The 23,692-nt window shown below is 33.4% G+C and overlaps 9 protein-coding genes across 9 annotated transcripts; 6 read left to right on the top strand and 3 right to left on the bottom strand.

The window, feature by feature from the left end:
- Window positions 1-9: 9 nt before the first annotated feature.
- Window positions 10-789, top strand: RO3G_08744 (uncharacterized protein; the record flags this gene model as incomplete). The annotated part of the gene is made up of 5 exons (XM_067663334.1): window positions 10-145; window positions 203-237; window positions 292-430; window positions 485-640; window positions 701-789. The coding sequence occupies 5 exons, from the start codon at window positions 10-12 to the stop codon at window positions 787-789; spliced, it is 555 nt and encodes a 184-aa protein (XP_067519435.1).
- A 515-nt stretch (window positions 790-1,304) lies between these two features.
- Window positions 1,305-2,304, top strand: RO3G_08743 (uncharacterized protein; the record flags this gene model as incomplete). Its single annotated transcript, XM_067663333.1, has 3 exons — window positions 1,305-1,560; window positions 1,618-1,878; window positions 1,937-2,304. The coding sequence occupies 3 exons, from the start codon at window positions 1,305-1,307 to the stop codon at window positions 2,302-2,304; spliced, it is 885 nt and encodes a 294-aa protein (XP_067519434.1).
- Window positions 2,305-3,516: 1,212 nt separating this feature from the next.
- On the top strand, window positions 3,517-4,567 carry RO3G_08742 (uncharacterized protein; the record flags this gene model as incomplete). The annotated part of the gene is made up of 7 exons (XM_067663332.1): window positions 3,517-3,533; window positions 3,593-3,725; window positions 3,779-3,835; window positions 3,886-4,012; window positions 4,075-4,161; window positions 4,224-4,309; window positions 4,361-4,567. The coding sequence occupies 7 exons, from the start codon at window positions 3,517-3,519 to the stop codon at window positions 4,565-4,567; spliced, it is 714 nt and encodes a 237-aa protein (XP_067519433.1).
- Window positions 4,568-6,116: 1,549 nt separating this feature from the next.
- RO3G_08741 (uncharacterized protein) lies at window positions 6,117-7,705 on the bottom strand (the record flags this gene model as incomplete). Its single annotated transcript, XM_067663331.1, has 6 exons — window positions 6,117-6,601; window positions 6,731-6,864; window positions 6,920-7,077; window positions 7,131-7,377; window positions 7,469-7,522; window positions 7,590-7,705. 6 exons carry the CDS (start codon window positions 7,703-7,705, stop codon window positions 6,117-6,119), a joined length of 1,194 nt encoding a protein of 397 aa, XP_067519432.1.
- An 865-nt stretch (window positions 7,706-8,570) lies between these two features.
- RO3G_08740 (uncharacterized protein) lies at window positions 8,571-9,643 on the bottom strand (the record flags this gene model as incomplete). The annotated part of the gene is made up of 2 exons (XM_067663330.1): window positions 8,571-8,938; window positions 9,094-9,643. The coding sequence occupies 2 exons, from the start codon at window positions 9,641-9,643 to the stop codon at window positions 8,571-8,573; spliced, it is 918 nt and encodes a 305-aa protein (XP_067519431.1).
- A 1,773-nt stretch (window positions 9,644-11,416) lies between these two features.
- On the top strand, window positions 11,417-12,755 carry RO3G_08739 (uncharacterized protein; the record flags this gene model as incomplete). Its single annotated transcript, XM_067663329.1, has 7 exons — window positions 11,417-11,494; window positions 11,560-11,638; window positions 11,690-11,829; window positions 11,879-12,043; window positions 12,098-12,183; window positions 12,233-12,576; window positions 12,625-12,755. 7 exons carry the CDS (start codon window positions 11,417-11,419, stop codon window positions 12,753-12,755), a joined length of 1,023 nt encoding a protein of 340 aa, XP_067519430.1.
- Window positions 12,756-14,856: 2,101 nt separating this feature from the next.
- Window positions 14,857-15,468, top strand: RO3G_08738 (uncharacterized protein; the record flags this gene model as incomplete). The annotated part of the gene is made up of 3 exons (XM_067663328.1): window positions 14,857-15,032; window positions 15,156-15,262; window positions 15,368-15,468. The coding sequence occupies 3 exons, from the start codon at window positions 14,857-14,859 to the stop codon at window positions 15,466-15,468; spliced, it is 384 nt and encodes a 127-aa protein (XP_067519429.1).
- Window positions 15,469-15,892: 424 nt separating this feature from the next.
- Window positions 15,893-16,783, bottom strand: RO3G_08737 (uncharacterized protein; the record flags this gene model as incomplete). Its single annotated transcript, XM_067663327.1, has 1 exon — window positions 15,893-16,783. The coding sequence occupies one exon, from the start codon at window positions 16,781-16,783 to the stop codon at window positions 15,893-15,895; it is 891 nt and encodes a 296-aa protein (XP_067519428.1).
- Window positions 16,784-18,970: 2,187 nt separating this feature from the next.
- RO3G_08736 (uncharacterized protein) lies at window positions 18,971-20,278 on the top strand (the record flags this gene model as incomplete). The annotated part of the gene is made up of 5 exons (XM_067663326.1): window positions 18,971-19,348; window positions 19,404-19,469; window positions 19,595-19,813; window positions 19,872-20,017; window positions 20,077-20,278. 5 exons carry the CDS (start codon window positions 18,971-18,973, stop codon window positions 20,276-20,278), a joined length of 1,011 nt encoding a protein of 336 aa, XP_067519427.1.
- Window positions 20,279-23,692: the final 3,414 nt, after the last annotated feature.

Genomic DNA, 23,692 nt, shown 5'->3' with positions numbered 1-23,692 from the left:
CATTAAAACATGTCACTTGCTAAGCAAAATTTCGCTAACCAATCTGAAGAAGCCTTGAATCAACAAGTCAATACTGAACTTCAAGCTTCTCAAGTTTATCTTTCCATGTCTGCCTGGGCTCAGCATACTTCGGTTGCTTTACCAGGTAACAATAAATTATACATATTTATAAAGTCGCGTAAAATGCTCATACTACTATAAGGTCTTGAAAAGTATTTCCGTGAATCTGCTCACGAGGTAAGTTTTTTTTTTTTAAAAAAAAAAGAAAAAGTTGGCTGAATTGTTATTCAGGAAAGAGAACATGCTCAAAAATTGATTGATTACATCAATACCAGAGGTGGTCGAGTTGTCTTGAGAGCATTACAAGCTCCTGAAACAGATTGGAAATCAGCCAAAAATGCAGTTGAAAGTGCTCTTCAACTTGAAAAAGGTAAATAGAGTATATTGCCTAATAGCACTTTTGTAACGAAGCAATAAAAAATAGATGTCAACAAGTCACTCTTGAACTTGCACAAGATTGCTGATAGTAATGGTGACCCACAAATGTGTGATTTTATTGAAGCTGAATATTTGGGTGAACAAGTGGAAGCTATCAAGAAATTGGCCGATATGGTTACTCAACTGAGCCGTGTTGGAGAAGGTAATTTGATATACGTTCATCTATTTATTTCCTTCCTCTTACTAAAACAACGCCTTCCAGGTCTTGGTGTTTACTTGTGGGATCAACAGCTTTACAGAGATGGAACAGGTGCTGGTAGTCGTGCTACTGGTAACGTTAAACATGGTTAAAAGCTTATACAAGCTGTTGTTTTTATATAAAAAAGTATTGCTAAAATAAACTTGCTTCTTTTTGAATTTATTCTGGTGTGTACATTATATTGCTGAACTAAATCGAATTTTATTGTGAAAGATCACTGACTTGCTATAGACAGCAACGTTTCCAAAAGTTTTTTCATTAAATTTATTTTTTGCTTCTTTTTTATACGAGAAAATGTTGCTTGACATTGATACCAATTATACTTGGATTCTATTAGTTGGTATTTTCGTATTTCTCTTTGTTATTTTTATTCTCTTATGCTTCACTAAAGCAAGTGGGGAAAACTTTTTTTATAATGAAGACTCTTTATTTGAAGACGAAATTGTTGAATGTCCTGCCTTACTGGCTACTCTTTCTGAGGATGCAAGAATAAGCTATGAGCAGGCAAAAGGTTAGCAGAAAAAAGAAAGAGTTGAATCTTGTACTAAATTACGTAACAGTTTTTCAACAAAGATATCCACCAGATAGTATACCAACTGATATTACCATGTCACAGTATGTTAGCATTCAAGAAAAAGGAATATCAGCATTTGAATTCGAATTAGATACAGATTCACTAAGTTTTGTATCCGCAAGAACAGAAATTCAATTCTTTTCTGGAGAAGGATGTTTGCAGACCAATCTACCTTTACCAAGAAATCAAGAAGTTTATTATTGGGAAGCAAAGATGTTCGAGAAACCAGTGACAACAACAGTCTCTGTTGGCGTAGCAACTAAACCTTATCCTTCTTGGAGGTTACCTGGTAATTTTATATGATAAAGAGATCATATTAAAACTAGTGATAATAACTGATCATTAGGTTGGAATAAACATTCAATTGGATATTTTAGTGATACAGGAAATAAGCATTTCAGTAATCCATTTATTGGTAGACCCTATAGTTACGGTTATGAAGAAGGGGACGTTATTGGGGTTGGATATCGTCATCGCACCGGTACTATATTCTTTACAAGAAATGGCAGAAAATTAGATGAAGCATGTTTTGGTTTACGTTATAATCTATTTCCTACCATTGGTGCTAACGGACCTTGTCAAATACATGTTAATCTCGGTCAAATGGGTAAAAAAAAAATCATAGAAAAGATGAATTTGATGATTAAAATGAAGAGTCTGTATAGGTTTTGTGTTTGTTGAGGCAAATGTTAAAAGATGGGGATTAGCACCAGCACAGGGCACATTAGCACCTCCTCCTGCCTATGGTTTTGAGGCTGGATCCTTTTTGTTACAAAGAGGAGGTGAAATGAGTAGTTTAGAAGGAGCCATTACACCATCCTCTAGTCGGTATGATGACGAAGAAGAAGAAGATGATGATAATACACCGTTGATCCAACAGCGTAGTAACCACTATGCAGCTATACCCATACCAAGCCAACAACACCGACAAGAGGGCACACCAGCTCCCCCTTCTTATTCAACTTTTCCTAGACCTTCGTTTTTTATGGATCAGGCAGAATATGAGAGAAATCGTAGGGCTGGTCTAATTTAATACCATATATAACACAATACATGTATCATTCTAATAAAGCATTGGTGTTTAAAAGCCTATTAATTATTCATTATTCTAAATGCAGACGGTTAGGATTAGAAATGGCAAAGAAATTATATTACAATTAAAATAAAAAGCATACAAATGCGCTTTATTGTTGTAAAATGAATGAACCCAGCGAGGATTCTTTGTATATTAGACTTGATTGCTATATAATAGAAAGAAATAGCAAAAAGTAGCACATAGGATTTGGATTAAGCATGATTTATCATCCAATGTTCACTATGATTCCAAAAAGCCATGTGCTTTCAGTATTATCTCTTGAAGACGAAAAAAACAAAGTTATACATAATAAATTAAGTTTCATAATAATGTCTACTAAATATAGTGGAAAACTTACGTTAGGATTATTATAATATAACAAGTACTGTACAAGTGCATTGTTAGAACATACATTGTTGTTAAATCCAGCTTTTCGAAGTAAATTGATCAATTTTAAAAGATACTCAACCAGTTGCCTTGTCTTTTCGTTTCTGTATTACAAGCGATAAATCCAAACAGAATATTATATATACAAGGTTAAAAATGAATAAAAATCACCATGATGTTGGTTTTGGTAGTTTCATTGCCACTAGATAACAGGATCCATCACGGGAATGTAAAGGCTAATGGATACTAAAAAATATCATTAATATCCATTACGAACATTAATCAGCCTTTAAAAAAGTAGTGTGCAAGTGTAAAATAGTGACAAGTGAAGGCCCCTGGTGGCAGGTGAACACCATCCACTTTTTTTTGACTAGCAGGGTAGTTAATAACTGGAGCTTAATTTTTAAACATATCCATGGGTTTTGTCGTATTTACCTTACTAAATACTTATTATTGGTATGAGATTATTCAAGACTTAATAGAAAGATAGCATGTACTGAATACATAACATTAGTTATTATATATTCATTAAGGCTCCTTTCCATATTGATTTACATTTGTATTTTGTCAAACAGTCTACATCAAAATCTGCAATCATCTTCCCAAACTAGATTTCTAACTATCCGGGCCGGATTATGACATTAATGCTTGAAAAGACGAAAGGGTCAAACACAGCTCCTTTTTTCGTGTTTCATATTTTTTTTGATGAAGTTTTACACTGCTGTCGTATTCTCGACCTTAGTATCAACTGTTTTAGCCTTTGAAAATACTGTACCTTGTATAATGTGGTCCCCTAAAGAGTGAGAAATACACGTATGCCACTGTATTTATCAGAAAACCTAATTTTTTTATATTGTAGCTACATTAAAACTAATGGTAAACCTCACAATCAACTTGTCATTACTAACGCAGACGCAACTTCAAGCATTGTCTCTTCTTTGTCTTCTGATATTTGTTCCGCCAAGGCCATTGCTTTGTTTGACCAACCTGAGGTAAATATAGATGAAAAAAAAAAATGTTTTATAACTTTTTTTTTTGAATAAAGATCCACAGCAATGACTTTGTTCGCTCCGAGAACAAGAATGCTTTTAACAATTTGAGGGTAAATTCATAAAGATAGAGAAGAGACTTCTATGACTAACACGAAACTAGACATATATTGACCAAGCAAACACTCGCTCTGAAATTGAATACATTGCTGGTGGTGTTGATATTCAAAAAGTAGCTCAAATGATAGCCAGTGAATGTGAAGCTACTGTAGTTAATTTGGATGCTTCTAGTAAGAGAACGATTTGATAAAACAAAAAGAAAAAATATTAATAAATTCCATTCTTTTTGTAGATGTTTCTGACGATGATTTCAAGGAACAAAGCTCACCTATTGTTGTTGTTGCATCTCTTCCTTCTTCCAATAGTTTTCACTCAAATGGTAAGAGATAGTGTCATTTTTGTTAAAAAAAATCGAAACACCTAATTGATAATTAATAATAGATGTTTTGTTGAAGAGATTTATCAATGTAATGGAACGAAAAGTGAATCAAAATTATGCTGTCATTTATACATCTGGATCTGCAAAGGTAAAAACTATTGAGATAAACAACGACAGCAAAAATGAACCTTTTCTTTAGACCTTTGAAAATGAATATGTCAATCTTCGAGTTCCTTCTAATAAGAGTTTACCAATCTTTGCCAAATATCAATTATTTACACCTGGTGTTTTTATGGTTCTTGGTGTCACTTTACTTTTCTTATTTATTGCTGGTACTGGTATTACTTGGTTGTCAGGTATCCAAACTCCTATTCGTATGGAAGCACCCAAGCAGAAAAAGAATTAAAAAGAGCGTAATTGATAATTCCTCTTTTCTTCTTTTATTCCCTAACCCTTTGATTGTCTACTTGTAAAAAAAAAAAAAAAAAAAAAAGTAGAATAATACAAAAAGAGATTTTTTTTTTCTCTATAAATCATACATGTTTGATGTTGATACATCGAAAAGCTTAGCATCAATCTTTGAATACAAGATGGGTATTTTTATTATTATTGGTACAAGAAGGAGGGTTAGGTTTGCACAAAAGTCAGTAGTAACTTTACATGGTTTATTTTTTAACCCCCCGTTTTGTCTATAAAACATTCTGCGCCAATCACCTCATGTAGCAAGCTTGTATCAAAGGCATAAGCTACATAGTTAAATATATTTAAACCTTCGTATAGGCTTTGGGCTATATTCGAAAGACAATTGAGCAGATGAGTTATTCACAGCTTTTTCTTTATCAAGAAGTGAATCGTAATATGTTAAGACAGTTTATAAATTATTGCCACTTCAATCTCTCATGTTTGTTGATGAAACATATGCCGTGGAAAATTATAAACTTGCCTTAGATTCATATATATTACATTACCCAATGAAGTTTGTATGCTATTGCTGTTGGTTGACTATCTCGCAAGGTATATGATTACAAAGCAGATATTTTTAGGTGTATTTGGATTAGATATAGCTAATAGAAACACTACAATCAATGAGCTTGTTATAAACAAGTAATTAGTTGTACGCTGATATTAAATAAATCAAAGTCGAGTTTCAATAATCATAATCAAAATGAATAGAATAAGATAAGCGAACCAGTTTACAGTGATAATATACAACCAGTCTCAAATAATCATGCTCTGTTAAAAAACAGATCCTGCTGAATTTGACTAAGAAAATAAAAGTCGTTAATCAAAACTATAATAAAGAAGATCACATGCTATTTCTACAACCGTTTAGATGCACCACTTATCATGATCTCAAGTAAAGAAAGGAAATTTAAGAATATTGATTGATTGTTATTCCAAACAATAACAAACAGTAATAATAGACATAACCTATTAAAATACTTTAACATTCTATCTATTTTCATAACAAATCAGATATCAAGCTAGTGCTTCTGCAAGGTGCAAATGCTTGCTTTTGATTAGAAGACTTTTATAACCTCTTTACCTGAATAAAAACCGGTCTTGAAAAGTACTTGAGTTGGTCTCTTTTCCCTTGTTTCATATTTTTATATAATTTTTACTAATATACAACATCATTTAGTCATATCTAAAAACGTATTCAAAGTGAGCCATGCTATGGTCTTACTCATTGATTCTACTTTACTTCACACGTAAATGTTGATAGATCAGAGATGATGCGTTATAAACTGCATAGGGTTGCGTGCGTCGTGCTTTTTCAGTAAGCACAAGCTCCTCTTTTCTCTTATTCTCCTCTAAAAAGGGGGTTACTAATTTCACTTGGTTTTTATTCTTTTTTTTTTGTTAATTATTATTTCTAGATTTTTGTAGCATAAGTATTTTTCATAACAAATAAAGGTTATTTTTTTTGTATGTAAATGTGTCCCATGAATCATTTACTTCTTCTTTTCCTTGACCCTTCTTCTAGGCCAGGGTAAGCCATATATTTTATAATGACGATTGCATCTCACACACATTTCAGCATTATCAGTGGATCTAGCATATTCCTCTGCCTGATTACAGCATTTGAGGGGTTCATGATGTGTGTGTGGATTCTCATCTTCTGGACGAAGGTATATGGTAGTATTGAAGAATGGTATGATATCACTAGGTACAATTAGATGGTTGGGTGTTTGAGGTAAGATATGTTCAAGGTATGTATCTACAGGCTGTGTATTGTATTCCGCTTCTGATTCAGGGTATTTACATGGTGAATCCACTGGCGAGAGTTTAGGTGTATTATTATTTGGGTGGCAAATGTTGATGATTGACATGATCGTTTTAACACTTCCAGGCATACATGAATTGTTGGGTAATAGATTTTCTTCTTTTGATATAGAAATTTCGGAATCAGCACTGTCTGATTCACCTTGTGAAAGTTCTGGAGTTTTGATGAGAGAAGGGGAACTTGTTCGTCGCTTCTTTGTGTTATATACAATTGAATCTGCGATAAACACAAAAGCACATGAAAAACTTTTTCTTTAGTAAACCTTTCCTTGTACTATTTTACCTGAATAATTCACATTCTTACGCTTTCTAAGCCTTTGATGCATCTTTGTAGGATTAGTTTGCTTCTTCTCTTCTATCTTATTGTTCTCTTCTGTTTGAGGCTCTTTATTCTTTGCATAATAACCTTTTCCTGATCTACAAGAGAATAAGTTATTCACACATTCCCTTAAAGATCAAGCCATGTATTTACCTTTCACACGTAAAGCAGCGACATTCAGTATTGTTAACACCAAAGTAGTGATCACCATATTTCACTGTTAACTCTTCTCCTGGTTCAATTGCTCTCAATGTTCTAAATGTCACTTCAGTTCCTTGTTGAACAAAGGCACAGTTTGCATTACAGTCATGCTATATTTAATGCTAATCAGTTTCACTCCTTACGCCCCTTTTCTCTTTCTTACATTCATAAAACGTGCTGGACCCAAAAATAAAAAGGCATTTTTATATCTTTGAGATAGCATCACACTAAAATCTCTGCCTTCTGATCTAAGCATTTGATCAACATCCTTCGTCAGACCACATACAGAGCCAGTACAATATTTTAAATATTCACCAGCCTGCCAGCTCTTATTGGCAATAATACATGCTTCAATTTCACCCGTATATCGTTTGGTTGAAGAAACTTCAAATCCTGCAGTGGGCATGAATCTATTTATATTTGTTAGTAAACAAAAAACAATTGTTTTTTTTTTGTTTTTTTACTAACATGGAAACATATTTTTTTAAATGTTTAGCAAACCGTGCTTTTTCACTATTTTCTCTTTCCTCTAAAAAGTTTGTAAAATAAGGCAACCTAAAATATAAAGTATTTTTTCTTTAAAAAAAAGAAACAAAAAAAATATACAAAAAATTTTATTTACCTCATGAAGGCATCTACACAACCGGAGAGATTGGTTCTACCATGTACCAAATATTGACGTAAGATAGTAACAGCTGGTTCAGGTTCTGGTTCTGGTATAACAGCAGTTGAGTTCATTCTTGTCGTTTGAAACCATAGAAATAACTTATCAAGAAAAAAACGAGCAAGAAGATCATCAAAGATCGTGAAATAAAGATAGTTCATTTCTTTTTTTTTTTTTCTCTTTCTTTCTTTTTTAAAAATATAAAAACAAGTTGTTGTAAAAAGAGAACTACAAAACGCGTGTATTACTTTTTGTTATAAAGAAAAGAAAAAAAAAAGGGGGAAACAAGGTACAATAATAATAAAAAGGGATGTGGAGTTATAAATTGGTGAAAAGCTTTGCACGTGATACGATCGTCAACAATTGCTTCATAATAAAATTGAGCTTTGGTGAAAAGAAAAAAATAGCAAATCTGCTATTCACACACCTTTTTGTTAAAAGCTGATCATTTCTTATTTATTGTGCTCCTTTTATAAAGATTGCTTCAATATATAGAAACCAACTGACGTCACGCGGCATTTTGATTTGTTTATTGTTCAAAATAAATAATAGTTTGTATCCAGGCGACGAATCAAGATATATTTGAGCAACAGTTGCTAGCGTAACCCATTTCTATGAATAAGAGTTTAATAAATATCAAAGAAACATTAAATTGATAAAATAAAAAAAAAGAAGGAATACAGAAAACAATGAATATAGTTATCATTCATTTATAAACAGATGAATCGTAAAATTCAGATAATGTTTGTTATACTTCATTCTTTTTCAAAGTAATTCAAATGCTGAAATTTTAAGCATTCATTTCCCCAACTAATCCATCCAGGAGTAAGACAGCGGGCAAACATCTCCAAACAGACCGGCTTTTCTTTGTTTTCCAAATAAGGCATTAAAACATCTATCATTCATTGAATTCAATTAAAGTGGATTTGATTTTTGTATCTAGAATTCACCTTGTAATGGTGGTTTCCTTGAATGCCTAAGACTTGGAACACTGACAATAACATGCTTTTCTGGCATCACAATTTGACTCTTACAACGTTGACCGATAATCAACTGTTCATAAGTCTTTTTATGCTCAGAGTCCAATGGAAAAATACATTCACCTTTTGTTGTCAACTTGAGCCAGATCCACTCGCTTACAGGTTCCAGTTGCCAAGAAGGAAATAGTTTGTTTAGAATAAAGTTCCTGAATTTTGGTTTATTTGTAACCCAGATAGCAACAAGACTACCTTCTTTAAGCATGCTTGTCATTGGGAGACTGAACAAATCATAAATATCTTGTGTCTCATATTTAGATGATCTGTGAACTGTAATTCAGTTTGAGTATAAGCTCTGTCAACACAAAACAAATTTATACCGCTTTTGTTTGGCCACGGTGGATCCATAACAACCAAATCAATCCCATCAAATAAACTTACTACAGCAAATGAGACTTTATATAAAATTCAACTTTTTTTCTTACCGTGTTCACTCAATTGCTCTAAGCTACCATCGGTCATGGATCCCATAATGAAAGTTGACTGTGGTGGTATTAGATAAGTGGCTGTTGGTGTGATTTCTAACAGTTTCAATTGATCTGTATTATTCATACAAATTTTGTTGAAAACAGAAAATATATCTAAATCCTTATAAATCGTATCAACTAATTCTATCTTTTCATATACTTGTTCGTCACTAAACTTCATCTGTGCCTTTTCAACCATTTGTTGTATACTCGGAAAATCAATCTCATTTTTTTCTCCTTTCTTTTCTTTCGGTTCAACTTGGTTTTTCTCTTTCCAACAAATGTTTAACTCATTCAAACAGTCCATTAAAATTGGCCTTAATTCTTCATGTCTTTTGGCCGTTTCAATGTCTGCTTTACTTGGTGTTGTTTTTCTCTTTTTCTTTTTTGAGGATTCTTGGTTGGCATAGAAATAAGGTTTAAGTAGATTGAATTCACCTTGGATTAAGTGATAAGGTGTCAAATCTTTAGAAAAGCATTGTTCAGCATCGATAATGTCAAACGACATTTTGTGTAAAAAAAAAATAAAAAATAAAAAAATAAAAAGAGAAACCAACCTTTTTTTTCTTCTTTTTTTTTAATGGGATTATTCTCTTGGTTTCAAAAGGACAGTAGTCAACCAACAAAAGGCTTGGATGAGATTCCACAAAAGACAACATGTTATCATATTGTAATACCTCTTTCGTTTTGTAAATTTAATTCGAAATTAAGACTTTTGGTTATAGGAAGGCTTTTTAAGCTGTGCTTATTTTTCAACTGCAGTGGAAGTGGGAGATCGATTAACAGCAAAATATCCTAATGTCAAGGTAGACGTGAGCGTTTATATAAGAGAACAATGGTCTGAACGTGCTCGAGAATTACAAAATGTACACACACATACACATATAAAACTACAAAGCACTAACTAAAAAATAAATAGGAATTTAATACAAGTCAAAGGACATCACCTTTTATTTATGAGGGTTGTGATAGTAACCAAATGGAATTGATTGGTGGATATACTGACTTTGCAAAAAAGATCAAAAGTGTATACAAGATGAATGTACCTTTAGATTAAAATAGAAAGTTATTATGAATAAATAAGCTATAGAATCCAATGGGAAAGAATGTTATTTTTTCTTTGATCAGCCTTTTATCGTTTATTTTGTTTGCATGAGCCTCCTGCATCTCATTTGACAGTAAAGTTATTTATACTCTTTCTCATTCTTTCATAGACGTCAACAAGGTTTATGTCGATCCGGATTTTTTGCTCCAACTCGTCACAGAAAGAAAGGAAGAACGCGGTATCCTTATGAAACATGATGTATGTTTTGGTAGCCAATAAGAAAAAAAAAAGAAGAAAAATCGTTAAAGACAAATAGTTCTTCAAGTCATAGAAAGTTTGAGTTCAGGAGAGATAATTAAATGTTTATCGTACCTTTGTATGTATCACATAATGCTTAAAGATAACAATGCTTAATTCCGCTGATCGTGAGACTTTTTAAAAGCAAACCTGAAAGCACATTTTGCATTTTTCTTCTTCTTCTTCTTTTTTATATAAAATGTTAACTAATTTATTAAGAGGGAGCAGATATATACAAAGACAGCATTATGCAACGATTGGTATTAGAAGAGAAGATAAAAGTAGATGGGAACGTAGAGCTCCTTTAACTCCAGATCATGTTGAGCAACTAATAAAAGAAACCAAGACAAAAGTTTATATTCAGCCCAGTACCAAGAGAATATTTCCTATTGAAACCTATCAAAAGGTAAAACACTGTCTATCCGTACCTTATTTAATACTGGTATAGGCAGGTGCTATTGTAACTGAGGACCTTTCTAAAGCAGATATCATTCTTGGTATTAAAGAGGTACCTGAAAAATCACTTTTACCAGAAAAGACCTATCTTTTCTTTTCCCACACTCATAAAGGGAATGAGAAAAATATGCCAATGCTTCAAAATATACTTGACAAGGTAAACACTTGTACAACCGCGTATCATTTTTCTCACCTTATCGTGGGAAATAGAAAATACGTCTAATGGACTATGAGCTCATGACGGATGAAAAAGGTAAAAGGTTGGTGGCATTTGGTAAATTTGCTGGAAATGCTGGCATGATTGATATCCTTCACGGTATGGGACATCGGTTTCTTGGGTTGGGCTACAGTACACCGTTTATGGTATAAAAAACTATTTTTTTTTTTTACTATGTAAACTTAGCTACTGTCTAGTACATGTCGATGGCACATGCTTATCCTACATTAGCCCAAGCAAAATTAGCTCTTCACAGAGTAGGTGATATGATCACTCAAGACGGAACACCCAAAGACTTTGGACCTTTAGTTTATGCCTTTACTGGTAATGGCAATGTTGCTCATGTAAGAAAAGGATACAAATGTACACAGTGGTATTCATGTATATTTTGCTTAAACAATAATATCAGGGAGCATTAGAGATCTTTAAAGAATTGCCTCATGAGTTTGTACCTGCTAAAGATTTGGAAAAGATAGTAAACGATAAAAGTATGAAAAAGAAAATAAACATTTTTAAGGCAGTTATTAACATATATAAAGACCCAAATTTGAAAAAGCTGTATGCTACACAACTTGCAGTGAATGACTATATTATTTCAAAGGATGGAAACAGACCCTTAGAATCACTTCAAGATTACTTTGCTCATCCAGAGAAATACCAGTCCAACTTTCATCAAGCAGTAAGTTAAGAAAACAAAGAGAAAGGAGCAAGTACTCATGGTAATTTAGATTGCGCCTTTTGTCAATTGTGTTGTTACCGGTGCTTACTGGGATAAAAGGTACCCGAGAACATTAACCGATCAACAGTTAAAGGAAATACAGCAATCACAGCAAAAGGGAATCATCAAGGCCGGAAAAATGATGAGCTTAGCTGATATTGTGTGTGATATAAAAGTAAGTCTATAGAAAAATGTAATTATTGGCTGCACATTAACATTTAATAAAAAGGGTGCATTTGAATGCTTATCTCACTCTACGTCTGTGGATGATGGGTACTTTTATTATGATGCCCAAAAGAATGAAGAACATAAAAAGTAAGTTTTTTTTACACAAGACGCATGGTAGTCTCATACTTTAGAATAGTCCTGAAGGAAAAGGTATTCAAGTGATGGGTATTGATATTTTGCCTGCAGAATTGCCCATTGAGAGCAGTCAGTACTTTAGTGAGAAACTTTACCCTTTTATTCAACAAATGGTTACTCAACCTGCCAACATTCCATTCGATCAACTACCAACTTTATTGCGTCACTCTACCATTACCGACCAGGGAAAATTAACAGAGGCTCACCAAGGGCTCCAAAATCTTTTGAAACATAATAATGCACATGGTGTCCAAAAGAAGACGGTATTATTGTTAGGATCGGGTATGGTATCAGCTCCTTTGGTTGAGCATCTTGCAAGAAGACCTGATGTGAATATTGTAGTTGGTAATTTATATCATTCTCCATTAATACTGTGACTGAATGCTTTAATAGCCAGTAATGTAACTGAGGAAGCCAAAGCTTTAGTATCCAATTATTACAATGTGGAATCAGTTCCTTTAGATATCTCCAATCATCAACATTTATCTCATCTTGTTGCTAAAGCAGATGTTGTAGTGAGGTAAATGATGTACTCAGTTAAAATGCAAAACACAGTTCGATGACAAGTTCAAACTAGTTTTGTTCCAGCATTTTTGCATACAAAAGTAGCCAAAGCATGTATTGAACAAAGAAAAGATATGGTAACGGCAAGTTATGTTTCTAAAGAAATGCAAGATTTGAATGAAAAGTAAGTCCTTTAGAAAATGCTTATGATTTTTATAATTCATTGTAAAACTAGAGCCCAAAAGGCTGGCATTTTGATTATGAATGAAGTAGGTTTAGATCCAGGTATCGATCATATGTCTGCTATGAAGATAATCAACGAAGCCAAGAGAAACGGAAGCAAGGTAAAGCGTATATGCTGCTGAATATATGAGTAAACACTTTAATAGATTAGTTCATTTATTTCTTGGTGTGGTGGATTACCTGCCCCTGAAGCTTCTAACGTTCCTCTTGGTTATAAATTCAGTTGGTCTCCTCGTGGTGTACTCACTGCTAGTGGAAATGATGCTATTTATTGGAATAACGGAAAGGTAAGAATCTATATAGTTGTATATATATACGATTGCTAAATAAGATGTGTTTTTAACAGGAACATACTATTTCAGGCAGCCAACTATTAAAGCAGCACTTTCCAATTGTGCGTACACCTTTTGCTGGATTTGTGTTTGAAGGCTTAGCCAATAGAAACTCTCTTGGTTATGCAGATATTTATGGTTTAGGTCCTTTATCTAATATGGATACCATGTTCAGAGGAACTCTCAGATATCAGGTATATACATACTAAATGATAGTTTCACAATGCTTATATAGTCTATTAGGGATATTCTGACTTACTTTATGCTTTCCGTCAATTAGGATTCCTGGATTTAAATCAGTCCCTTGATCACTGCACTAACTGGGTAATGTTCATTGCTATAAAACAACATCTTGTACTTAATATTTTTATAGTCTAGCTACTTTAAAGCAGTTCTCTCTGATGTATCAAAGGAGTCTATAACCAAAAAGTTATCAAACAACCACGTAGTGGCAGAGAATGTTTGGTCTGCCATTCATTATTTACTTCAAAAAGACGTTGAATTTCCAAGCAACTTGAAAGGGTCGTCTTTAGACTATTTCTCTCATTTGTTGGCTAAACGATTGAAATATGATGAAGGCGAACATGATATGGTAGCAATGCATCATGAATTTGGTATTGAGCATCCTTCTGGCAAAAAGGTATAGCATACCACATATGTAAGGATACAGTGTTAACTAGATTTATAAAGGAAACATTAACATCCACCTTAATCCGCTATGGTAACGATAAACATACAGCAATGGCTCAGACAGTTGGATTACCAGCTGCTATGACGGTAGATTTAATATTAGACAACAAGATTCCTGAAAGGGGTGTACAATTGCCTACACAATCACACGTTTATTTACCCATCTTGGAACAATTAGAAGTAAAAGGTATTCGATTTGTTGAAAGAATTGAACCTTATCGACACAATCAATTAGAACCTACAGGTTCAGGTGTTTATGAATAAAAGAATGTTATTCTTTCATGTACTCTCATACTGATCTTTTTGTTTTTATTCCATAACAAGTCCAACATTACCTTTATTTATAAATATAATAGCCAATATGTATTTGATTTAACAGTGACAGCATTTTTATTCAAAGTTTTCATTGCTTTTTTTTTTTTTATCTTTTCTTTTGATTTTCTTTCATGTCAGATGTTATTCAAAAAGCAATCGAAAAGTTAAAAACACTCTCTTCAGTCAAAATATTAAAAACAAAGACGTCAGCTTATGATTATAACGGAAAAGGCGTTCAAGATCGTTTAGATGTTGAATTCAAAATTGGCAAGTTTACAATTCAATGTAAAATTTAAAACTTTTTTTTCGTGTTTAAACTTGTTTTAATCAGCAGTTTTTAGGTCAAATCGTATTGAATAACGCGAGCAATTATGAATTTCCAGCGGATATTATATTTCAAAAGATACCGCAGGAATTGAAAGAAAAAGGAGAATGGTTACCCACTTCTTGGGACATTCGTCAAGAGGATTGTCTATATATTTGGCTCAAGGACATGTATGAACGTATGAAACGTTTTATCGATACATCAGAGACCTTTAAAATGGATAAAGAAGATTTTCAAATACCACGTCTTGGTAGTAAAAGAAAATCATACGAAAGGGAAGAACAAGAGAATGATAAGCAAAGGCCATATGAAAGGAAAGAAGAAGAGAAGGAAGATAAGAGCAGAGAAAGAAGAAAGGAATTTATGCTTGCTTGGTTATCTAGCTTTCCAGAGTATGTGGGAAATAGAATTGATTAATAACAAAAAGGAACTTACTGTTATGATAGCCATATTATAAACTATGATTCAGACAACTATTATACATTCTCATTTTATTTTACTTTTGAAATTGCTAGGGATACATGGGATGAAGTTCTCGAAAGAAAAAATGATGTGTTATCCAAACATTCATTTAATGAAAAAGTAGCAAAACCAAAGCCTTTTGCACCTGTTATATTAAAATGTAAGTAAATGTGATTTGTTATAAAGAATATGGAATCTAAATTATTACAAGTTAAAATGAATGAATCATTTCCAAATGGTGGATTATATATTAGATTTATATCAGTGACAAATACTACAGAACTTGGTTCATCTTTACCTGATACAAGATTATTCAAATTTCCTTTAAATCCTAAAATAATGAATAATCCAACTTCTATCATGTAAGGGAAAAATAAAAAATAAAAAAATAGAATCAATTATATTATCTATTGACACATCTCTCTCTCTCTCCTTTCTAGATCTTTATTAGCTAAAAGTGCCATCAAATTTCATTTAAATAAAACCACAGTTAATCTTTAATTATGAAGTTGTTTGTGATACATGATAGTAAAAAGTAAGATCTTGAAAGGCGCAAAGATTTCGTATGAAGTAGATGATCAAGCATTTTCTAAATGTGCCACTAGTTTATTTACATAGACAACAAAGAAATCTTGAATCAGTGCATTATTTTTAATCTTTGGTTGATTAGCAGGGTTTATTCATTCAAACATAAATAAAATTGAAGACTTATTTATTTTGTAATACAGAATGCTTGATTGTAGAAAGTATACACATAAAAAGTATAAGAAGAGGAGAATGAATCAAGTTCTTATTCTTGCTTGAATTGAATACTTGTCCATTGCTGTGTAGTAGAAGATGAAGAAGAAGGAAATGATGAATTAAAATCAGTCATATAGTCCTCATATTCATCATTCGTTCCTTGACGTTGACTTCTCCAATTCTTTAATGCTCTTACAATACCTACATTATCATCATATTGTTCATACACCTTATTTTGTCTGTGAAATGTATCATTCACACTTTGAGATCTTGTATGAAAATAATTTTGTGACGCCATCATTTGAAAAGAACCATCAGGTGTACTTGAATTAGTAATAACGGCAGGGGGTGGTGGAGGTGGAGGTGGCATAAAGATATATTGAGGTTCAGATAATTTTCTACTTCTTCTTCTGGGCTCCAAAGGATCTGAATTATAGTGACCTGGACTGCGTCCACGTACAACAAGGGGCTCTGAATAACAATCAGAGACAACATGAAACTCATTATCATCCGATTGAGCTAACAGTTCAAAGACTAAGCGAAAATACTGCTGCGTGGCTCTCTTTTTTCCATTGTTGGCCGTGGCTACCTTAAACTGTAGTCGTTCAAAGGTGACCGTACTATTTTCTAAACTGACTGAAAGAATTGGTGGCTCTCGTTGAGGTCCTTTATCGCGTTTAGGTGTCATCTGTGTAAGGGCGATGGACTTCATTGGATTGTCTGAGGTGCAGGCTCTTAGACGAACAAATAAGCCTTGAATTCGAGACATCTTTAAGGGAAGTCGCAGGGCAAGAAAATCGTTACTAGTTAATCCTGGGATGGAAAAGGAGGCAGTGACTTGAAAGTAGTTTCGACGATAGCAGGTCCAGTGACAATCAGAAGTAAAGAAAAATCCTCTATCCATCTTACAATCCAATGTCACCATATAGCTACATAACATTTGTCAGTCCCCATTTTTTTTTCTTCATTTGCCTTTCCTATTGTACCGTTTTCTATTGAACTCATTACTGTCATTACTATCATCATATATATCGTATATATTATTTGATTGACCGAAGAAATCATGTATTGGTACTAAAGGAGCATCCTTTAGATGTATCAACCTATGTTTTTGGTATCAGCCTTCTTTCTCATGTGCGCTTTTCAACTTTTACCTATCGTACGAGGGCTGATCTCTATCTATAGTAGTACTAAAACCACAATAAAAAAATAAGCTGTGTCAATTACCAAATATTCATTATTTTTATTTAATATTACTTTATGAATGAACTAACAGGCATTGAATGAGATCTTTGATGAAATAGCATGTTCTAGTTTATAAAGGAATAAAAAGAAATAAAAAAAAGAGAAAATGATGTATAAATAAATACAGTAAATAAATAAAAAGTGAACTGTGTTAAGCAAACGAAATCTTAAGTCAATAAATTAAGGAGCTTATTAGTTTAAGGAGTAAAATTATGCTGTAGCGCCATTTTTGGTTGTACGTATTTGCCACAGCATAAAGTACAACAACAACCTCAACTTGATTTTAAACTCAGGACAACTTGTCTTTCTTTTACTTTTTTTAAAGAAAAAAACAAATGAATATTTTACATCACAAAAGGTATTAAAAAGCTAGGAGAAATTGTTTAAATCAGATTATTAAAACCTCATTAGCTATCACGTCTATAATAAAAAAAATATTGAAAAGGTTCGAAAAGACGAGGAACAAGCAGCAGCCAAAGAAAAAGAAAAACAAAAAAAGATCGAACTTGCAGAGAGTGAAGCAAGACTCAATTTACTAAGAAAAAAGGCAGGCGCTAAATTTTTAAATGACAAACCGACAGCTACAATTGAACATATCAATTTATTCAAAGACTATGAATCAACAACAAATGAAGAGAATGAAGCAGAAGAAAAAGCAAAAGCAGAGAAACTTGATCGACAATTGACCATGTACTTGGACAAGGGTGCAACAGCAGAAGCAACGCCTTGGTATGCCAAAAGCAGTACAAGTATAGATAAATACAGTGATCTATATGTTAAAAAATCGGATAGAAAGTAAATTGTTGATGTAGTGATTTACAAACTTATGCTCACCTTTAAAACATTTTGTTAGAAAAAGAAGAGAACCAATTCGATTAAAAGATGATCCTTTAGAATATATTGAGAATAAATTGAAGAAAGAGGACAAATCAGATAAAGAAAAGAAATCAAAAAAGCGTAAAAGGAGCGATAGTGGTAATAGTAATCATTCAAACAACATAGCGGAGCTTAGAGCAAAAAGACTTGAGAGAGAAAGAATGGAAAGAGAACGTGCAAAGCGGCTCTATCTCGATCCAACTGAAGCAGAAGACCATAAGGACGAACCAACAGGATATAATTCACAGTACAATAGGCAAGAAACCTTACTTGCAAAACAAAGTAAAAAAAAGCATTACTAAAGTATGTATTATCAACACACTTTTGAGACTTGCAATCATACTATCTTTAATTTGTATATTATAGTTTAAAGCCGGAAGGGCAGTCGTTTTTGACAGTTTTGTTTCCCGACATAAAAATCTAATAAACCGCCTTTTTCCTTTTCTCTTTTTGTAATTAAATAATGAGGGAAATTATTACTTTACAACTAGGATCTCTGTCCAACTATGTGGGTACCCACTTTTGGAACACGCAGGTATTTCCATCATCTTTTTTAATAAGTGTTTATCATTGATTGAATGTCGGAATTCAGGAAGAATATTTTGATTATACAGGGCAAGACAGTGAAAAAACAAAGGAAATCAACCACGATGCTCTTTACAGAGCAGGAGAAACAGCCAATGTAAAAAAATACCTTTTTTAATTTTATATAATGGATATTAAAATTGAAAGCAATAGGGCATTGTAACTTATACACCAAGAACGCTAATTTACGATCTTAAGGGCAATTTTGGATCTTTACAAAAATACAACCGACTATTTCAACAAAGTGTAGATATTGAACCTAATTACTCTTGGTAACTTGCTATTTACTTTATAGATAAAAGGAACCTATTAATGGCTATTGTGTATTAGGGACCAAGGTATTACTCGAATTGACAGACCGGTGTCCAAAAACAGATATCAGCAAGAATTAGATCGCATGGATATTGATTATGAACATCAAATGAACACGGATGCGGTTGAAGAACTAGAATCATCTGTGAATAACTGGTCAGATTTTAACAGAATCAATTTTCATCCTCGTTCAATCAACCCAATCGTCACACATCAGGCAGAGGATGAAGTAAATAGATTCGATAATTATACAATTGGGAAGGAGGCTTATACAGAGAATGAAAAGGAAGCAGAAATCTTTGATAATAGTCTTCGATTATTTGCAGAAGAGTGTGATTCTTTGCAAGGTTTTCATATTTTGACAGATGTTGACGACGCGTTTGGTGGATTTACTGAAGGATTACTGCATGATTTGAGGGATGAATTTGGAAAATTATCCATCTTGACTTATGGATTAAGTGATTCATTCGCTTATTATCGTAATGAGGTATACTAGCTTTATTGGTGATTGTAAGTTTTGGTTCTAACAATATTAACATTAGCGTATGAAACAAAAGATCGAACTAAATAGGGCTCTTAGCATCACCCATCTTTCTGAATTATCATCGGTATATGTACCCATATACACGCCAACAGAAAAGGCATTGAAAACAAGTGGTTTGCAACCCTATCTTCATTTTAATGTAAATATTTTGTACATATACACGAAAAGTTTTATAATAAGTCACTATAGGAATACTCTAGATATCATACTAGCGCTATTATTGCAGCAGCTATCGAGACAAACTCCCTTCCTTACAGATTAAAGAAAAACCCTATTACCTTAGCAGACAGTATTAGTAGACTAAGCTATGTGAGGAACACAAGATTGGCAACTTTATCTGTTTCTTTGCCTTTCATGAAAGAAAATACAAATAGCTTACCGCTTTTGAGCCATGTCGCAAAAATAGAGGTAAATATTGAAAATAAAGAGTCCAGAGAATGTATAATTTATTATTATTTTCTAACAGAAGGAAGATGTTTACAGTCAAACAATCGTTACCCGTGGCTTACAGATCAATACAGATATAGAATCCATAAACCCACTTCAATCAACCTTTAATCTTGAAACATTACTTCCACTTCCTGACTCATATCCACATATATTAACGCTGCAGTAAGAACCACATACGCACCTAAATGATTTAAATTGATTGACTCTCTTTTCTATATTAGTGAAAACAAAGTACCCGTCATGACACAATTTGAATCAGGAGCACAGAATAAAGCAAATTTAGAGCACCAGATCAAGACCATGGAAACCATCGACTTTCAAGATTTTTATGAATTTAAACAGACACGAGAAGATTTCCTAGAAATCAAGGAGGCTCTAATCACTTTATCTGATACATATAATAAAGATGATGCTCTAGAGTAAGCATGTAGCCCAAACCCAATTAGCAGGAGGTGAAGGTGTCACAAAGGTTGGTGGTATTTTCCCTCTTGGGTCTCTTTCATCTATTACATCATCGTTTATAATATACTGATCCCAAAGCCTTCTGATACGTAAAAGTGCATCAATGGATTGATTTGATTCACACCAATATGCGTAAGGTGTTTTTTCTATTTCCATATCCTTCCATTTATCTTGTTTATCAACAACAAGTTCCTTCACTTGTTCTATTTCTTTTTTCCCTTCCTCTTCTTCTTTTTCACGTTCTTGCTGCTGCTGCTGCTGCTGCTGTTCATTCCATTCTTTTACTTTATTAAAAAAGTCATTGCCATCATCTGCAAAAAAGTGGCCCTTGTTCTCGAGTTTTTTACGTCTTAGATCTCTCAATTGAGTCAATTTGGTTAGTGTTTTAGACAGCTCTTTGATCTTAGCTTTGGCCTCTTTGTCTTCCTCCTTTTCAGATTTCTCCACTACTGGTTTAGCTGTGATTACTTTCCACTCCATCTCTTTCACCCATTGTTTACTTCGCTTTTCAGTTAACAGTTGCTGATGTCTAGCTTTTTTCTTTACTCGTTTCTTCCATAATTTATGTCTTTTAAGCTTCTTTTGTTTATCAGACAAAACACGTATCAGGCCTTCATTATCCAATAATCGACTTAGTTGAATTAGTTTTGCCTAATAAATAAAGAGAAATTTGAATTGATTTTTGTTGATTTCACATGAAAGAATCGTCTTACTGCATCATGACCAAGTATTCTTAAATGTTTAGCCCAATCTTCATCATTCAAAGTGGATATAAGAGGATCATTCTTGATATTTTGAGATAAACGCTCATATATTGATATGGCTTCTGCTAATTTTTCTTTTGTTCGAGTTATTGACATATGGAGAAAAAAAATATTTTTCTTTTCTGTCGCGTTGTTCAAATAAGAATAATCAAGCAAGCAAAATAATCACGCTGGGACATTAAAATGACCGATGAATATATTTATATCTAGAAGATTCTTGATAGTTGTAATATTGAATAAGCTTAACGATCATATATATAATACATTGCAGCTTGTTATCAACTTTAAATTCATTTGTTTTTTCCTATTATCTCAATAAGCATAGAATTTGTTGATGATATAAATTCAGCAAAATGAATCAAGCACTTTCTGAGGGAAATGAAAGGTATAACAAGAATATATCTCTGTCTTGCATCAAACTTTGAGAGCAAATATAAAAAAATCTCTTATTTGGAAATTTTTAACTGATTTTTTGTAAAATATTACGCTGCTTTCTTTTTGACAGGTTAAAAGACTTAAAGCATATGTTTAATGTAGAATAGTATAGAAACCTTTCTTTAGAGGGACTTGTGTATTTCCGGAAAGTATGTCTTTTAGTCATGTATGAAAGAATGTTTACTGTAATATTTCATCATATATACAAATATACTGTTAGGCGCGATATATGTAATCAAATTCGCGGCTAACCTAAGCCAAACAGAATTCACTTGAAAGAAAACGCGTAATTAATATTAAATTGTATTATATTCGATACAAAGCGAGATTTAAATAAAAAAAGGAACTTAGAGGGATTATAAAAGAAGAAATATGTTCTCTCTAAAGGTGAAATTCTGATCTATTTACTAAGCCTTTGTATATTGTTTCGTTATTCATTGACTCTACCATTATATGTGTTCCTTATTATACATATTTTTTCATGTACTCAAAAAGTTTTTCAAGGTGTTTTCGGCAGAAGGCTTTGTTATTTATCTATACCTTTTTTGATGCCCGAGCGACGTTAAACGACCCGTCGTAAAATACCGTCACTATCAGACAAATAAATTTTAATTTCTGGGTGATCAACCTTGCTTGATCCTTTTCTTACCTCTAGAACCACTGCGTGGCTGCCAGTCTCCTCTTCAAATCTGGAAGGAGAAGTTAATATAATGTATTTTTCAGCTTCAATGTTGCTGATTTTATGTGGTTTGAATGCTGGTAACGGATTGCCAAACAAAATAGTACTAAGACCTACGATACCGTTTGCCAACTCTGACAGAGAATCTCTCGACTTGGCAGCACATTTGGACAGAACTGAAACACATAGCGGGTTTGTACAGTAGAAGCTGACTTTGACCTTCCTTGAAAAAACATCTCCGTTTTTCGTTACTGATATAAGGGGATGCGTCAGTCGTCGAAAGCAAAAAACACAAGCCTTGGAAGTCAAGTTCTCATTGGTAACGCAAATGTTTGCTGCTTCGGAGTGGATGACCTCTTTCCACCGTCCACCGTATCTTTTAAATCCTTTGATGCGGGAACCGACTCCGGTTCCTCTGTCTCCAATGAACATGACCGATTTCTTCTTTGTTGAAGGATTATCTATTAAAGCGCGTTAGATCTCAATTATCTTCCATTATCCTGAGAAGTTACTACCAGAAGTTTGAGACAGTGCCTTTCGTTCCTTTATGCATATTCGATGAGTGAATCTATGCTTCTGGATTTCACGATGTCGACGCTCATTCATTCTGTTGCCAGTGTTATAGAAGTCACACAGTTTTTTGCGATGTTCAGCATGCGCGTCAAAGTTATGTTTGAATTGTTCAACTGACACATTTGAAGTTGATCTCGCTTTCTGAGAAAGACTGTTTTCAATCAGTTGTACCTCCTTTCACTTTCTAGTGAGCTTCTTTCCTGTTTGGCGCTTGATTCTTTGTTTGAATGCACCACAGCCAAAATCTATCTCGCTAGCTGATATGATGGTTGCCTTTGGAGTTTTCAAATATTTCTGAAGTTCAATGTCTTGTACCACCGGAGCTGCTTTATTGTCGTCATCCAAGACAGAATAGTAATTGTATAGCTTGAGGTGAAATGAAAATCTTTTCAAAGAAAAAGGGACAGCTGCGGTCATATTCACAAGTCCGTTATCTGTGCCGCAAAATGTAAAATCTTCAAAATCACGAAGCACACATGCTTCACTGTGGACTAGACCACGCGAATCTTTTTTCAACTCCTTTTTCGTTGTAGGTGGTGCGCTTGCAGTGTCAACAGTATCAATTCTTGAATTATGTCTGATAGTCATTCGCTGATAGTACAACACTTGCTTCTTTTCCATCAATTGGTCTTCGATGTCGTTGATTTTAAGGTAAGTTTTATCTCTCAAATGTCTCTCTTCTTCGATCCTCTGGTACAAAGTTTGTTTATCCACTTTGTTGTGCCATTCTTTTCGCAATGCCTTTATTTTCTTGATGGAGTCCTGTTCTTTTTGATACTTCAATGCTTTTTCTCTTTCCTGATCAAGTGACTTGACTTCTTTTTCAAGCTTGGATGTCTCGTCTTTCCTCCAAGAATTTGTACCACTTTCAATTTGGGAAGGACTGACATTCGTTGACCAAATTTCAAACCACTGGATTCACAT

This window comes from Rhizopus delemar, genomic scaffold, assembly GCF_000149305.1.
Source record: "Rhizopus delemar RA 99-880 supercont3.6 genomic scaffold, whole genome shotgun sequence".
Lineage (NCBI taxonomy): Eukaryota > Fungi > Mucoromycota > Mucoromycetes > Mucorales > Rhizopodaceae > Rhizopus > Rhizopus delemar.
This window is presented reverse-complemented; position numbering and strand designations above follow the sequence as displayed.